The 16,654-nt window shown below is 44.5% G+C and overlaps 1 protein-coding gene across 1 annotated transcript in view; it reads left to right on the top strand.

Annotated features, from left to right (window-relative positions):
* SLC25A43 (solute carrier family 25 member 43) overlaps positions 1 to 16,654 on the top strand; it is a 74,586-nt gene that overhangs the window by 56,619 nt on the left and 1,313 nt on the right. Inside the window, exon 7 of the mRNA XM_006168282.3 lies at positions 15,803 to 15,937. Within this exon, the coding sequence (XP_006168344.2) occupies positions 15,803 to 15,937 (135 nt within the window). The remainder of the gene's footprint in view (positions 1 to 15,802; positions 15,938 to 16,654) is intronic.

The following is a 16,654-nucleotide window of genomic DNA, read 5'->3' as shown; positions in this document are numbered from 1 at the left end:
CTCTCTCTCTCTCTGTCTTTAACCCATGAGAGAGTGCATGTGAGAGAGAAAAAGAGAGAGAGAGACTCATGATCCACCCTGGTCTCTCCTTCTTAGTGGTGTTTTCTTAAGATTTATTTTTTATTTATTTACTATCATTATTCTTTGATTTTGACCAGAGACAGACAGACAGACAGAAAGGAAGAGTGGGAAAGCAAACTGTCAGGTCCGGGACTTGAACCTTGGCCAGCCATGTGGGAATCCAGTGCCTCAACCACCATGCTACCTGTCAGCCCCTCTTAGTGCTTTTTTAAATTTAAATACCCTGGGGTCAGCCAGTGGTGTGATGGATGGTTAAGGCGGTTGTATCCCACATAGCTGACTGCATGGTTCGAGTTCCGGACCTGGAGGCTTGAAAAATATTCCAGGAGCATGTGCATGCATGCCTAAAACCCTGAAAGGAGAATGGAGAAGGGATTGCTGTGTAGCCACCCCCCATGGGGGTTAATTTCTCACTTCCTTTCTCTCTCTTTCTCTGGCAAGTGCACACACCCTCTAGAAATTTTTTTTAATTAAGTACCTTTTGAGTAATACATGCACATGATACGAAATCCAAAATGTTCAACAAGTAAACATTGAAAAGTAATTGTCCTCAGTCTTTGTCCCACAGCTACCCAGTTCTCCCCAGAGGTGATACTGTTGTTAGGTTTCTTAGCTGTATCTTTCCAGAGATGGGCTATGCAAAGACCTACATAAACATGCACATTTATGTCCTTCTTGTTTTTATCTAGTCAGTAACATACTACGTATACTCTTTTGCACCCTGTTTTTCCCACCTAAAAATGTATCTTGGAGATGGCACCATTTCAGTCCATATTTTTAATTGTGACATGATATTCTGCAGTATGATGTACTGTTTCTTTAACTAGTCCCCTGCTGGTGGACATCTACCTTATTTTCAACATTTTGCTATTACTGACAATGCTAAAGCACATATCCTTGCAACATACATCATTTCACACAGGCAAATATTATCCGTACAATTAATTCCTATAAGCAGGATTGTTTTGCTCAACAGGTATATGTATTTTACACTTTTTAAAAGGGATTCATTTATTTATTCACTTCATGAGATAAAGACAGAGAGAGACCAGTAGATGGCATAATGAACTCCCATGTAGTCGAATGCAGTTTGAGTCCCAGACCCGGCGGCTTAAAGCTCACAGTGGGGTCATGTATGTGCGTGCCCAAAATCCCTAGAGGAGAATGCAGGAGAAGGAAATACAGCATGGCCATCCGCACCCTGGGGGTGGGGCGGTGATTTCTCATTTTCGGTCTCTGTCTCTATTTCTCTGGTGAGAGAGAGAGAGACAGAGTGAGACAAGCACTGTCAACATGTCTCACACCATGATCCCCTCACAGCCTTTCCCAGCCAGCCAGGATCACAGATGCACGCGTGTACCCAGCACATGCAGTTTGACCAGGGAACTGAACCCCAATCTTCCACGTGGCCCCCAGCATTGCAGAGCACTGCACTACCACTGTGCCACCACAGCTGGGCCAGTTTTACATCTTTGTAAATACTGTTTAATTAGAACAAACAACCAAAATGTTGCCCCTGTTGGAAGGGCTCTGTGTTTACCACAAAGATAATCAAGTGCTTTGCCTTTAAGTGTTCATTTTCTTTCTTTTCTTTTCTTTTTTTAAGTTTGCTAGAGGGCATGTGCACTCAGAGGAGAAAGACAGAGAGAGAAAGGGAGAAAGAAAGTGAGTATCATCCCCAAGTCGGAAATAGCCATACTGCAATCTATTCTCCTTTCTCCTCTCGGGATTTGGGGCACACATGCACATATGCCCAGCATGCCTTTCAAGCAGCCTGGTACAGGATTCGAACGATATATCTGGCTGTGTGGGATCCAGCTACCCTAACCACCACAGTGCTGGCTGGCCCTGTTCTCCATCTTCATTCCTTTTACCCTTCAATAAATATTAAGCCCCTACTGTTGTGGTGGGCTTTGGGGGTAAACCCACGAACAAGGCAAACATGCATACTGGCCTTATGGGGAGGTGGAAGAGTGGGGGAGGAGAGCCATGAAGGACATGTATGCAGTAGGTCATTACAAACTGTGTTAAGCACCATGAAGAAGTACAGGATGACCAGGTATTCAATAGGCTCCTGAATTACACTTTAAACAAAAAAAGTCCTGGGTTCACATCCTGGAACCACCCTGAGTCTACCTGGCAGGCACACACTTGTCCATAATCCCAGTGCTGAGACTGGGAGTGGATCTCAGCATGAAGACCCTATGTGGGGTGCTTCCCTTCCTCTTTCTCTCTCTCTCTGAGGAAATAAACTGTAAAGAAAAAATAGGATCTTAACTTGGGAATCTAAGAAGACTTCCCCTGGAAAAGTGATATTTATTCTGATTAATAACACAGACTTAGCAAGGCAGAGGAGATAGCAGTTTTGAAGTCCAGAGGCAGGAAGGAGCATGAGGTCGGGCCAGCAGCCAGGATTACAGGAGCTGGAAAGGGTTTTCAAGGTCATTGAGTTTCAGCCTTCTCACTTGGCATGTAAGGTTCAAAGACCTCAGTGACTTGGCCAAGTTTACACAGGTAACAGCAGAGCCCAGCCTGCAGACTGAGGGTGATGTTTTTCATATGATGTCATACTGCAGAGCCCAGTGCCAGTCCTGGGAGCCCGGGTTTGGGTAAAAGCAGGATTTAAGCCCAGGTCCTTGTGACTAGCAGCCTGACATGCTCTGTTCTTCATAACTAGTCAGATAGAGTTGGAGCCCAGCCTGGTGGCACAGCTGGTAGCAAGTTGAATTGCAGTGCTAAAAGCCACATAGCTGACCATGGGTTCAGGTCCCTGGGTTGGCCTGGAAATACTTTGGATGTGTGCACAAGATCCTGGAGGGCCAGGGAAAGGGTATCTTTGGTGACGGGAGTCTGTGGAGGGTACTTTTCTCTGTCTGTCTGTCTCTTTCATACAATGTACATAGACTTTATCATGAATTTAAAAAGAAAAACATTCAGTTTGGAAAAATGGCAGTCTAGTAGTCCAGTCTAGTGGTCTTCAAGATGCTTGACTTTTGGGCCAGCAGGTGGCGTGGTGGTTAAAGGCACTGGACACCCACATGGCTGAATGTGATTCAAGTCCCGGACCTGGCAACTTGCTTTCTCACTTTCCCTCTCTCTCTCTTTCTCTCTGGTAAATTCACGTGAAGATAATAATAAATAAAATGATTCCTTTTAAAAAAAAAGATGCTTGGCTCTTCTCCAAGTTCAGATAATCCTTATAATGACATTTATAATAGTGGTCACTTATTTAGTGTTTGCTCTACCTTGACTAGATTCTGAGCACTTTACACAAATTAAATCATGTCATCTCAACAACAGTCCTATAAGGTAAGTATTGTTATTACCACAGTTTGGTGTCTGGCTTTTTTTTTTTCCCCTAAAGAGTGCATGCACTCACCAGAGAGAGAGAGAGGAGAAAACACTTCCCATGGAAATGGTCAGGTCGCAATCCCTTCTTTTCCATCTCTCCCTCCTTTCAGGATTTTGTGCACGCACGCACATATACTCAGCATGTTTCTCAAGTCACTGGATCCTAGATTCAAATTGTAAGACTGACCATATAGGTGCCTAAACCACCAGGCCATGGAGCCAGCCCTGTTATTATCCTATTTTTACAGAGGAACATGAGGCACCAAAAGGTGAGGGCACTTGCTCAAGGTCACAGCTAGGAGTGGCAAAGTGGAGACTCAGTCCAAGCAGTCTGGCCTCAGGCCCATGCGCTTTCCGGACACTCTCAGTGTCAGGAGCAGGCTGATGGACTCAGGTCAGAGGCTGGCACTGCCTTGTGTTGTGGAAGGCCTACACCAGTGCTTCTCAACCCTCGCTGCACATCAGAACCATCTGGAGGGCTTGGAAAAATGCTGACGTCCAGACCACTCTGCAGAAGTTAAATTGCAATCTCTAGAGACAGATCCCAATTACTGATGGTTTTCGAAAACTTCCCTGGTTAGTGTCATATGCAGCTAAGAGACGAGAAGCACAGGTATGTCACCTTACATTCTCTCACCTTTGAGAGCAAGCAGAAATGTGTGGTTGCCCTTGTGTCCTGGAAACCCATTTAGTGTGACACTTGGGGAGTATTCATCCATACCACACCACGAGCTCCAATCTTCATGGAAAGAATCTGTCCTGGGGCAAGGTGGTGGCACAGCAGTAAAACACGATGCCCTGCAAGGCTGATCCACATGGGAAGTTCTGGGTTCACATCCAGAGACCTCACTGAGTACATCAGGTATGCAGGTGCTCATGATCCAAGGCCAGTTGTGACTAGGGGGTGGATTATGGCATGCAGACCCTATTGGAGCTGCTTGTCTCTCTGTCTCTGTCTCTCTCATACATGGAAGAAAGAAAGAATTTTTTTCTTTTTTTGGAGAGGTTTTTGCTATAGGGCATGTGTGTTCACCAGAAAGACACACAGAGATAGAGAGACAGAGAGACAGGAAGCGAGAAATTACCCCCCAGGGGGGAGGGATGGCCACACCCACAATCCCTTCTCCTCCATTCTCCTCTCGGGATCTTGGGCACGCACGCACACGCACCCAGCATGAGTTTAAGCCACTGGGTCCAGGACTTGAACTGCAGTCAACTACATGGGAGTCCAGCAACATAGCCATTACGCTAACTGCTGATCCCGAAAGAAAGAAATTTTTAACAAATTATTTTTAACATCCATTCAGTGTACATATTGTGGCAGTCACAACTGCAGATGATGTGTAGTGACAAATCTGCAAAGGCTAGGATGGTATTTTCAGTTCTCAGCATCAGGAGACAATGTAGCTTAGTGTGTAGAACTTGGCTCTGAGTCAAACAGACCCAGGTTCAAGTTGATGCTTTGTCTCATGTTCTGTGGTTTTGGAGACTAGTATTTATGCTTTCATAGACTCTACTTTGTCATCTAAAAAGTAGGGCCAATAAGATAATATTACCTATATCATGAGGCTTTGTGAGGCTTAAATGAGAGGGTGTGTATGAAGCACTCGATTAATGCCTGACACCTAGCATCAGCCATTTCATTATCTCATGACCATCCATGTGGCTTATTTGAGCCTGCTCACAGGTGAACAGCTGCATTTGGGAAAGTTGCTAGTGACCCTAACATGGAGAGTAATTTGATTTCATAGATACTGAGTGCCTGGTATGTGCAGTGAAAGGTATTAGGCCTTGAAGAGCTAGGACGGTGAGGAAGGCCCTGCGCCTGCTCGTACATGCTTGCTGGCTGGGAAAAAGCATAAAGACTTGTACCCAGAGAAGTCAGGTGCAAGGTAGACTGTGCCACACCTAAGGGAGCACAGGATGGGGGCAGTAACTGGATTCAAACTAAGAAGCTAGAAAACAGTTATAAGACCATTAAGCAAATGTGAACAATGACTGGATATAGGATGATATTAAGGAATTATAAATATTTAGGTGTGATCATGGTATTTCATCTATCTGTATATGAACCATTAAATTTTTGAGAAACATCAATTTTTTGGTTTAATATTTTTTATTCATAATGCAGAATATATGTAAGAGAGAGAGAAAAGTTTTCATCAGGCCATGTTCCCATTGCCCCGCCCTGCAGCTCAACAGGATCTTCTGCGCGCACACACCCCTGGTGTATTTCGGGTTACCCAGGTCAGGGACACAAACTGCAGTTGGCCATGTGGCTTCCAGCACTGCATTCCAGTATGCTACAGACTGTGCTGGCAGGCTGGACCTGCTTTCTTCTGTTATTATAATTTCTAATTTATATGTAATAGTTGTACATATTTGTGGGGTACAGTGTAGTTTTTCAAAACATTTGCCCTGAGTTGACCAGTATGTAAATAAATGTTTACAGATGGATTGAACTGCCTCTTGAGGATAGATGAAAAAAGATTGACCATGGAGCCAGCCAGTGGTGTGGTGGTTAAAGTAGCTGGATCCCACAACCACAGCCAACTGCAGTTAGTCCTGGACCCTGCATGTGTGCCCAAAATCTTGAGAGAAGGGAGAGATGGAGAACGGATTATGGCATGACTATTCTCATGGGGGTGGGGACAGGTACGTTTTCCTTCCATCCATCTCTCTCTGTTTCTCTCTGGTGAGTGCATGAACCCTCAGGCAAATTTTTTTAAAAGACAGACAGGAAGAAAGCCCATGCATTGCTCATTGTTGAAGCCTGGTGATGGGACTTTGTGTTCATTCTTCTAGTCTCTCTACTTTTATACATGCTTGAAATTTTCCCAATAAAAACTTTTAAAGAGAGAGTTAAAGTTTAAGAAAAGGAAGCAAGGAAGAGAAGTCGCAAGAAAAGGAGGTAGGAAGGATGAGAACAAACAGTTCCAATTGCAGAATTGGGAAAATATTCACCATGAGGTGGCATCCAACCAGGGCCTGAGTAACTAAGATTTTGCCCATCACAACAGGTATTCATAGCAGGGAACCAGCAGTTAGCATAATGGCTATGTCGCTGGACTCCCACGTAGTTGACCGCGGTTCGCGTCCCGGACCCGGTGGCTTAAAACTCACACCGGGCGCGTGTGCGTGCGTGCCCAAGATCCCGAGAGGAGAATGGAGGAGAAGGGATTGCGGCATGACCATCCCCCCTGGGGGGTGATTTCTCGCTTTCTGTCTCTATGTCTCTCTCTGTCTGTCTGGCGAGCGCACATGCCCCATAGTGAAAAACCTCTCAAAAAAAAAAAAAGGTATTCATAGCATTCAGGAGATAATAACTGTGAGTGGATAATAGGGTTCCTAGGGTGGGAGTGTGTATTAGTCAATCTCCAGAGAAATTGAACCCATAGAATTGTGCATAATATGTACAGCTGTCCCAAATCCATGGGTTCTGCACCTGTGAATTTCAAAGAGCAAAAGTAATTTTTTTAAATGGATTGCATCTATACCAATTAGGTGCAGATAGTTTTCTTTTGTCATTATTTCCTAAACAATTCACTATAACAACTATTTACATAAATCTAAAATGAGGATATGTGTAGGTTATATGTAAACACTGTGCCATTTTATATGAGACTTGTGCATCCTAAGATTTTGGTATCTGTGGGAAAGTCCTGGAACCAATCCCCCGAAAATACCCAAGGACAACTGTACGACTCTGCGTGCCTGTGTGTGTGTGTGTGTGTGTGTGTGTGTGTGTGTGTAGAGAAAGACAGAGAAATTTATTTTAAGGAATTGGCTCATGCAGTCATGGGGAATGACACATCTTGAATCTACAGGCTGGAGACTCAGGGAAGAATTGATGTTACAGTTCACGTCCAAGGCAATCTACCAGCAGAATTTCCTCTTCCACAATGAACCTTGGTCTTTTTTTCTTTCTTTTTTTTTCTTTTTCTTTTCTTTTTTGGTGAAACTGCATAACTCACTCTATTTTTCTGGTACTCTTTCATTGCCCTTTTGTTTTGTGAGGTCCTTTCCCCCTCCAAAGGATAGGTCAGAGACTCAGGGAGTTGGAAAGAGATTGGCCACGCCGCAATCCCTTCTCCTCCATTCTCCTCTCGGGATCTTGGGCACGCACGCACACGCGCCCGGCGTGAGTTTTAAGCCACTGGGTCCGGGACGTGAACCATGGTCAACTACGTGGGAGCCCAGCAACATAGCCATTACACTAACTGCTGGTTCCCAGTCTTTTTTTCTTTTAAGACCTTAACTGATGGGATGAGGCTCACTCATATTAAGGAGAATAATTTGTTTTACTCAAAGTTCACTGATCAAACTGTTAAACGCATCTATAAAATACCTTCACAACAACAGTTGGACAGGTTTTGACTGGGTATAAATAAATATCTGGGTACCTTGGTCAAGCCAAGGTGACACATGAAATCACAGGATGATAGTGGAAAATGATATTGGGAAAATAGGTGGGAGCTACATTGTAAAAGGTTTTCAATTTTGTTCTATTTTCTTTAGAAAAGTTCTTTGGAAAACTTTTATTCCAGAAGTTTTTCTTTGGAAAACTGGGTGCTGTTGAAGGGTTCTAAGTGAAGCAATGGCAGCCACTGATGAGGTTGGAAGGGGAGCTGGCTGCCGTGGACGGTGAATTGGAGAGGGCAGAGGTGGGAGGTCAGAGGATAGACGGGGAAACTGTGGCCCTTGTACAGGGAAAATAATGCAAGGTACTTGCAGCTGAATTGAAAAGCATAAAATATAATGCAGGAAGTAGCAAGAGATGAGACTGAGAAGCGGGGCAGAGGCCAGGTTATGGAGGGCCTGGTAAGGCAGGTTAAAGAGTCTGGACTTTATCCTGAAGGCAGGGGCAACTCAAAGAAGGGTTGGAGTAAGGGGGTGAGTAACCTGAATAAATCACTGCAGCTGTCATATGGAGAATAAAGGCAGGTAGACCAGCTAGAAGCAGTTGTAGTAGTGGAGGTTCCAGATGATGGTGGCTGGGGCTAGGATGATGATAGTAGAAATAAAGAAAAGTAGACAGATTTGGGACATGTTTACAGTCACTGGAACTGGGCTGGTGATGGATTAGATGGTAGAAAGATGAGAGATGGAGAAAATGTAAGGGTGATTTGGGCTTTGGGCCTGAGCAGATGGGTTGATGGCAGTGTCACTTACTGATGCGCGGTAAACCAGAGGACAGTCATGGTTGGAGTGGAGTAAAATCAAGGGTTCTTACTGGGACATATAAAGTTTGAGCTATTTGTTAGACTTCTGAATGGGGATAGCAAGTAGGGAGTTGGTTGCATAATCCTGCAGCTCAGAGGAGAGATGAGTGCTACAAATAGAAATGTGGAAATTGGGGGCCTGTTGGTGGCACAACAGTAAAATCTGATGCTCTTTGAAGCGTACCCACATGTAAGCCATGCTCCATGTTTATATCCAGACACCTCCCTAAGTATGCTGGGCATGTGCATTCCCATGATACCTGGGGCTAGCTGGGGGGTGGATCACGGCTTCAAGATCCTCTTGAGGTACCTGTCTCAATCCTCTTCCTCTCTCTCTTGCTCATGAGAGAAAGAAATAAACTTTTCTTTTTAATTGCCAGAGGACAAGAATGCTCACCAGAAAAAGAGAGAGAGAATGCATCCCCTAGGGGCATGGCCACACTGTAATCCTTTCTCTTCCATGTATCCATTCTGTCAGGATTTGGGGCATACATGCACATGAACCAAGCATGTTTTTTCAAGCTGCCAAGGTCAGGATTCAAACCCTGATTGGCCATGTGGGACCTGGCTTTCTATGCACAGTGCTTAACTGTTGTACTACAGGGCTAGCTCTAAATAAATAAACTTTGAAAAAAAAAAAAGGGAGGAGGGGGACATTAGACAGTGGCACAGAAATAACACAGCTGGGCCCACATGCAAGGTCCCTGATTCGTGTCCCAGGATTTCTTTCTATACTCCAAGTGCACATGTGCTTATGTCTGATCTGGGCTGACTAAGACTGGGAATGGATTGTGGCATGAGGACACTGTTGGGGGATGGCTTCTCTCTCTCTCTCTCTCTCTCTCTCTCTGTTTCTCTCTCTCATGGAAGAAATAAACAAATGATCTTTAAGAAAAAGAAATGTGGGGGGCTGGCAGGTGACATGGTGGTTAAAGATGCTGGAATCCCACATAGCTGAATACAGTTCAAGTCTCAGACCTGGCAGCTTGCTTTCTCATTTTCTCTCTGTTTTTCCTTGTCAAATTAAAACAAATAATAATGATAAATAAAGTTGAATAAAATAATTACTTTAGGGGCTGGCAGGTGGCGTGGTGGTTAAGGGCACTGGCTTCACACATGGCCGACCATGGTTCAAGACCTGGACCTGGCGGCTTGCTTTCTAACTCACTCTCTCTCTTTCTGTCCCTCTCTGGTCAAATTAAAATAAGTAAATAAATAAATGTTTATTTAATTAAATAAATAAATATTTTTTAAAAGAAAGAAATGTGGAAGCCACCAGCTGGCAGAGAACAAAAGGCCAGTGTAGATGAAGTCGAACACATGAGAAAACATGTGACACCAGAAAAAGTTGAAAAGGTAGGGAAGGCAGATCATGTAGGGCTTTGGAGACTTCAAAGCATGCTAGAACAAGTTGCTACTGGCTCAGGGGACCTCACTGTTAAATCTCAGGAAGTCTGGAAGCTGGCTGACCTTACATTTGGAAGCCTGAAATCAATCACAGTGGGAGCATTTACACCTTTGTAATTGGCACATGCTCGAACTCAGAGCTTTTTTCCTGTTCCCAGAGAACCAGTGAAACATATACCATATTACCACTGTGGCCTGTGAACTCCAGTAAGAAATTCAGATTTCATTCTAAGTATAATGAAAAGTGATTATATTATTTTAAGCAGGTGAGTAAAAGTTCTGGTTTTTTTTTTTTTAATAACTATAGACAACGATTTATATAGGAGGAAGGCAGAGACCACTAAGGAAGCTGCTGCAGTGGTCTACATGGCTTGGCAGTGGAGATGGGGTAAAGAAATTTGGAAAATAAAGGTCCAAAGGCTGAATATAGATGGACCTTGGTTCATCACAGGTTGATTACATTAGAACTATTATATAACTTAGTCGGTGTCTTTTTGTTTTGGTTGTGGTAGGAGACACCAGGTTGCAGAATAATTATCTTCACTCATGACTCAGAGCTTTATGCAGTTCTTACCAGAAACTGGCAGAAGATAAATCAATAGTATTATTTCATAGTAGAATAAGGTTACTTTCCTGCATGATCATAATTTCTTTTTGTTTGTTTGTTTGTTTGTTTGTTTGTTTTTGGAGAGGTTTTTGCTATAGGGCGCATGCATTCGCCAGAAAGACAGAGAGAGACAGAGAGATAGAAAGCGAGAAATCACCCCCCAGTGGACATGGCCACCCTGCAATCCCTTCTCCTCCATTCTTCTCTTGGGATTTTGGGCATGCACACACACGCACCTGGCGTGAGTTTAAACCACTGGGTCCGGGACTCGAACTGCGGTTGACTACATGGGAGTTCAGGGACATAGCCATTATGCTAACAGCTGGTCCCCATGAACATAATTTCTATTTTTTGTTATTTTAGTCTTACAGAAATAGGAGGAACTTGAATTCTTGTGATTAGACACATTTTTTTTTTTTAATTTGCTATAGGGCACATGCACTTGTTGAGAGAGAGAAAGTGATAAATCACCCCTGAGGGATGGCCATGCCGCAACCTCTTCTCCTCCACTTCTCCACTCACAATTTCAGGCATGCATGCACATGTGCATGGCATGTTTTTCTAGCTGTAGGACAGGTGACATTAGGACACGTCCTCATACACCAGAGCAGGAGAGAAGTCCAGTGATCCAGCTGCTGAAGGAGAGTGGCTGGGGGGGGTTCTGATGTTTTTTTTTTTTGAGGGATTTTTTTCTATAGAGTCAGAGAGACAGCAACAAAGATAGAAAACGAAAAATTACTCACCAGGGGGATGGCCACACTGCAGTCTCTTCTCCTCCATTCTCTTCTTGGGATTTTGGGCACACACATACACGTTCCCTCCATGAGTTTTAAGCCACCAGGTCTGGAACTCAAACCATGGCCGACTACACAGGAGTCCAGCAACATAACCATTACACCATCTGCTGGTCCCAAGACAGATTCTTTCTAAGGGAAAGGGAAGATTAACATCTGTTCAGTAATGGTTCCTTTTTGTTTAAGTTTATTTATCTTCCATGAGTGAGAGAGACAGAGAGAGATTTTGCACCTTCAACAGAGTATTGATCCCAGGATGCACCCCCAGCCTCAACTAGCCCCAGATTGTGGGCTCATGCATACCCCCATGGAATGGTTTCCAAAAACATTCAGTCAGGGGCTAGCAGATGGCATAGTGGGTAAGGTGCTAGACTTCCACATGACCAACTGTGGTTCAAGTCCCAGATCCAGTGGCTTGAAACTCATGCCAGGTGCATGTGCGTATGTGCCCAAAATCCCAAGAGGAGAATGGAGGAGAAGGGATTGCAGCATGGCCATCCTCCCAAGGGGGAAGGAATTTTTCACTCTCTCTCTCTCTCTCTCTCTCTCTCTGGTAAGCACATGGGCCCTATAAGCAAAAATATCTCTCTCAAAAAAAAAAAAAAAAACTGCAATCAGCCATGTGCGATCTAGCTATCTTAATCACCATGCAACTGGCTGGTCCCAAGAACTGTAAATTTTTAAAGCAAGAATGTTGCTCTTTCAAGCTAGATTAATGAGGAAAGATACAATAATCACTAATATAAGGAATTGTGAAACCTCATTAATTTGTATGCCACTGATCTAACATTCTAAAAAAAAAAAAAAACTGCAATCAGCCATGTGCGATCTAGCTATCTTAATCACCATGCAACTGGCTGGTCCCAAGAACTGTAAATTTTTAAAGCAAGAATGTTGCTCTTTCAAGCTAGATTAATGAGGAAAGATACAATAATCACTAATATAAGGAATTGTGAAACCTCATTAATTTGTATGCCACTGATCTAACATTCTAATAACTTAAGGCTTACTAAGCATATTAATCATATAAATAACATTATTATGGGGATATTTCAACTCTTTACCAAAAGAAGCTACATTTTTTTTTTTAAGAGAGAGAGGTTTTTGCTATAGGGCGCATGCGCTTGCCAGAAAGACGGAGAGAGACAGAGAGATAGAAAGCAAGAAACCACCCCCAAGGGGGGATTATCACACCACAATCCCTTCTCCATTTTCCTCTCGGGATCTTGGGCATGCATGCACATGCATTCAGTGTGAATATAAGCCACGGGATCTGGGACTCAAACTGCTGTCGACTACATGGGAGTCCAGCGACATAGCCATTACACCATCTGCTGGTCCCCCCCCAAAATGCTACTTTTAAGCCTGCTGAAATATCTACTAAGTGTAACAGCTAACACTGAGCACTTAAAATCTTCCTGGCACTCTTTATTTTCTCATTTCATTTTCACAGGAACTCTGAGAGATAGGTATTATCAAACCCATTTTTGAAATGAGGAAACTGGAGCTCACAGAAGTTAAGGAACTTGCTTAGTATCAACCAGCAGGTGAGCAGACGAGGCAGGGCTCTGATCCAGGTCTGAGCGATGCTAAAACCCATGTATAGAACACCTGTGCTCTACGTGGTCTTCCACGATCTACTCAGGTATGCAGAGCAGGGCCTAAAAATTTCCTACGAGGTTCCCCTTCATGAATATAGGTCCAGTCATATAATAAAATGAAATCTTTCCAAAATTTCATAATGCGGGCTTCACTAATTTAGACTGACTCCTCCCTACACATGCCTACTAGTTGGAACTAGTGACATTTTACCATATGCTTTAGTGAATGTCCTTATAGAGGGGGTCATGACAAAAGCTAAACTCTAACTTGGGCAAGATGACAACTGCCATTGTCAGGGCTACACAGCAACAGGTAGTGGGATGGGGTGTCCTGCAGGGGTGCAAGTTAGGTAGATTTCAGGTGCCGCCTCACAGTGGTTTTAAGCCTTGGAACCCAGAGGCCAAAGTCAGGGAGTCACTGGGAGGCAGAATCCTGGGAGCAGAGAAGTGAGTTGGGGCAGTGTGGTGGGGATCAGTGGAAAGAGAAGGGGCAAGGATTTTGAGAGTGGAAGCAAAAAAAAAGCTGCAAGGATGAAAAAGGAGGAACATGAAGCCAGCAGGAAACAGGTGGCCCAGAGATAAAGGGCAGGTGACTTAAGTAATGATCTCATAGGGAGTGAGGAAGCTGGATGGATGAGAACACTGGGGCCACAGTGGTTCAGAAGTGGATGTGAGGACTAGTTCGTGAAGTAAGAGACTTGATCACTAGTCGAATACTGTCTACATTATGGTATTAATAATAGCAATGCCAGCTCCTATTTATTGATCCCCCTACCATGTGCCTGACACTGCCTAGTGCTTTACATGCACCATCTCATTTCATTCTAACAGTCCCATGAAGCAGGTACTATTCCCATTTTCTAAATAAGAAAACTGAAGCTCAAGATGAGGTAAATTGTGGGACCAGCAGTTAGCGTAATGGCTATGTCGCTGGACTCCCATGTAGTTAACCACAGTTCAAGTCCCAGACCCCGTGGCTTAAAAAGCAGTTCAAGTCCCAGACCCAGTGGCTTAAAACGCATGGCGGGCGCGTGTGCGTATGTGCCCAAGATCCCGAGAGGAGAATGGAGGAGAAGGGATTGCGGCGTGGCCGTCCCCCCTGGGGAGGGGGTGATTTCTCGCTTTCTGTCTCTCTGTCTCTGTCTGTCTGGTGAGCGCATGTGCAGCTGTGAAGAGATGCCCCCCTCACAGTGCATAAGTAGTCTCCGTTTCTTTTTATTGCCATAGGACTTATGTACAAGAGAGAGAGAGAGAGAATGAGACAGTGAGAGAGAACACTCCCCAATGGGGCATGGTCATGCCACAATCCTTTCTCCTCCCTTTCTCTCTTTCGTCAGGATTTTGAACACACATGTACATAAGCCCAGCATGTTTATTTTCAAACTTCCAGGGATGGGATTTGAACCATAGTCAGCCATGTGAGATCTAGCTTCCGGTGCACAGAGCTTAACCACTAATCTATGGGGCCAGCCCAGTAGTGATGACTTAATACATAGATGATCTCTTGAAAAGTCAATACATGCGATCATAAAATTCTTCTTGTAAAGGACAAAAAAGTTACTTCCATGCATACAGCAAATGGGTGATAACAGGGTTCAGTCTGGATAGTTCTGGGAGTGGTCAAGTCCATGGGATGGTCAAAGGAGGGGATGGCCAAAGTGGTGTAAAGGTGAGGATCACTGAAGTAAAAGTTCAGAAACTGGGTATGAGATGGGTTAAGTTACCTAAGACGAGGGTGAGGCTGGGAGAGGACAAGCCACCAGATGTTACAATCTTCACTGGATATAAACGAGTGGCCGGGAAGTCAGTAGATGACCTCAGGACGCTAGATGAGTGCTCCTGGCATGAACGTGAAAGAGTCAGGATCTGGTCACAGCAGCAGAGAGCTCGAAGAATGCCATCATCACTCTGCTCCCCACCCTGTGACACTAGTGATGCAGATCGTGAGCATCCCCCAATAGGGGCTTCATGGGAGAAGTTAAGATCAGTTAAGACAAGGAAGCATGAGAGCACTACAGAAAGGTTAAGGGCTGGGCAGTGTGTGTAGCGTGTCCAGAGGGCACAGGCTGGGAGGGAATGAAGTATGAAAGTGAGTCCCAAATGCCCACTTCTTTCCAAGCAAAATAAACCACAAATATGTGAACAGGGCATCAGGATTCTGTTGTGTGTCAATACTCAGGCAAAGCTTGATAGCCACTCTTTGCCACCATCTTGGCCAGGAGCATAACATGCAGAGTCCGGACTGGAGACCCTGTCTACTTTGACTAGGACATTTATTTCCTGGTGCTTAAATTGCCTCCTCCCACCTGTTCCCTGCCAGGCTCAGAGTCCCTATCTTCCCTACAATGGAGGAGTAGATGTCCAATTCTCAGGAGTGGTGGACTGCTTCCGGCAGATAGTGAAAACCCATGGGGTCCTTGGGCTCTGGAATGGATTGACAGCCAACTTGCTGGGCAGTGTGTGTAGCGTGTCCAGAGGGCACAGGCTGGGAGGGAATGAAGTATGAAAGTGAGTCCCAAATGCCCACTTCTTTCCAAGCAAAATAAACCACAAATATGTGAACAGGGCATCAGGATTCTGTTGTGTGTCAATACTCAGGCAAAGCTTGATAGCCACTCTTTGCCACCATCTTGGCCAGGAGCATAACATGCAGAGTCCGGACTGGAGACCCTGTCTACTTTGACTAGGACATTTATTTCCTGGTGCTTAAATTGCCTCCTCCCACCTGTTCCCTGCCAGGCTCAGAGTCCCTATCTTCCCTACAATGGAGGAGTAGATGTCCAATTCTCAGGAGTGGTGGACTGCTTCCGGCAGATAGTGAAAACCCATGGGGTCCTTGGGCTCTGGAATGGATTGACAGCCAACTTGTTGAAGGTGAGAAGAATGGCCAGTCTCTGCTTCTCTGCCTGTTCCAATAGCCCTAGAGTTGGGAGTAGAAACAACCCTCTTTGCACTAATTGTAGCACAAGGTTGTGAATGCAGGCTGGCTGTCAGCGCTGAAGAGAAGGGACCCTATACAATGGTAGGGTATGTACCCTACCGCAGAGAAGCTAAGCATTTAGCATAGAGGCTCCCAATGTGGGGGATTCATGGACCCCTAAGGGGAACCTAACCCCCATCTTAAAATTGTATATAAAAAGGTGTGTGTATACCTGTGTGCATCATATGAAGAGACTTAAGAAAGTTTCAAGAAAAATTAAAGTATGAGTTTGTTTTTATGCAAAAAATTCTTTGAAATCCAGGCATAGATTTTTCGTCATGATCATTCTTCATGAACTTTTTTAATATTCCTCATATTCTCAAAAAACTCCATGACCAAAAATGTGGTTAACTGGACTATGGGGCCAGCCAGTGGCATGGTGGTTAAGGGCACTGGACTCTCACATGGCCCACTGCAACTCAAGTCCTGGACCTGGCAGCTTGCTTTCTCACTTTCCCTCTCTCTCTGTCTTCCTCTCTCACTCTGATTAAATAAAAATCAATAAATAAAGGGTTTTTTTAAAGAAAAAAAAAAGAATTCTGGGGACCAGCAGTTAGTGTAATGGCTATGTCGCTGAACTCCCACGTAGTCGCACGCAGTTCGAGTCCCGG

The sequence above is a fragment of the Tupaia chinensis genome, unplaced genomic scaffold (assembly GCF_000334495.1).
Source record: "Tupaia chinensis unplaced genomic scaffold, TupChi_1.0 Scaffold145659_1, whole genome shotgun sequence".
Classification (NCBI taxonomy): Eukaryota; Metazoa; Chordata; class Mammalia; order Scandentia; family Tupaiidae; genus Tupaia; species Tupaia belangeri.
The sequence above is the reverse complement of the archived record's forward strand: the minus strand, read 5'-3'. Positions and strand labels throughout refer to the sequence as shown.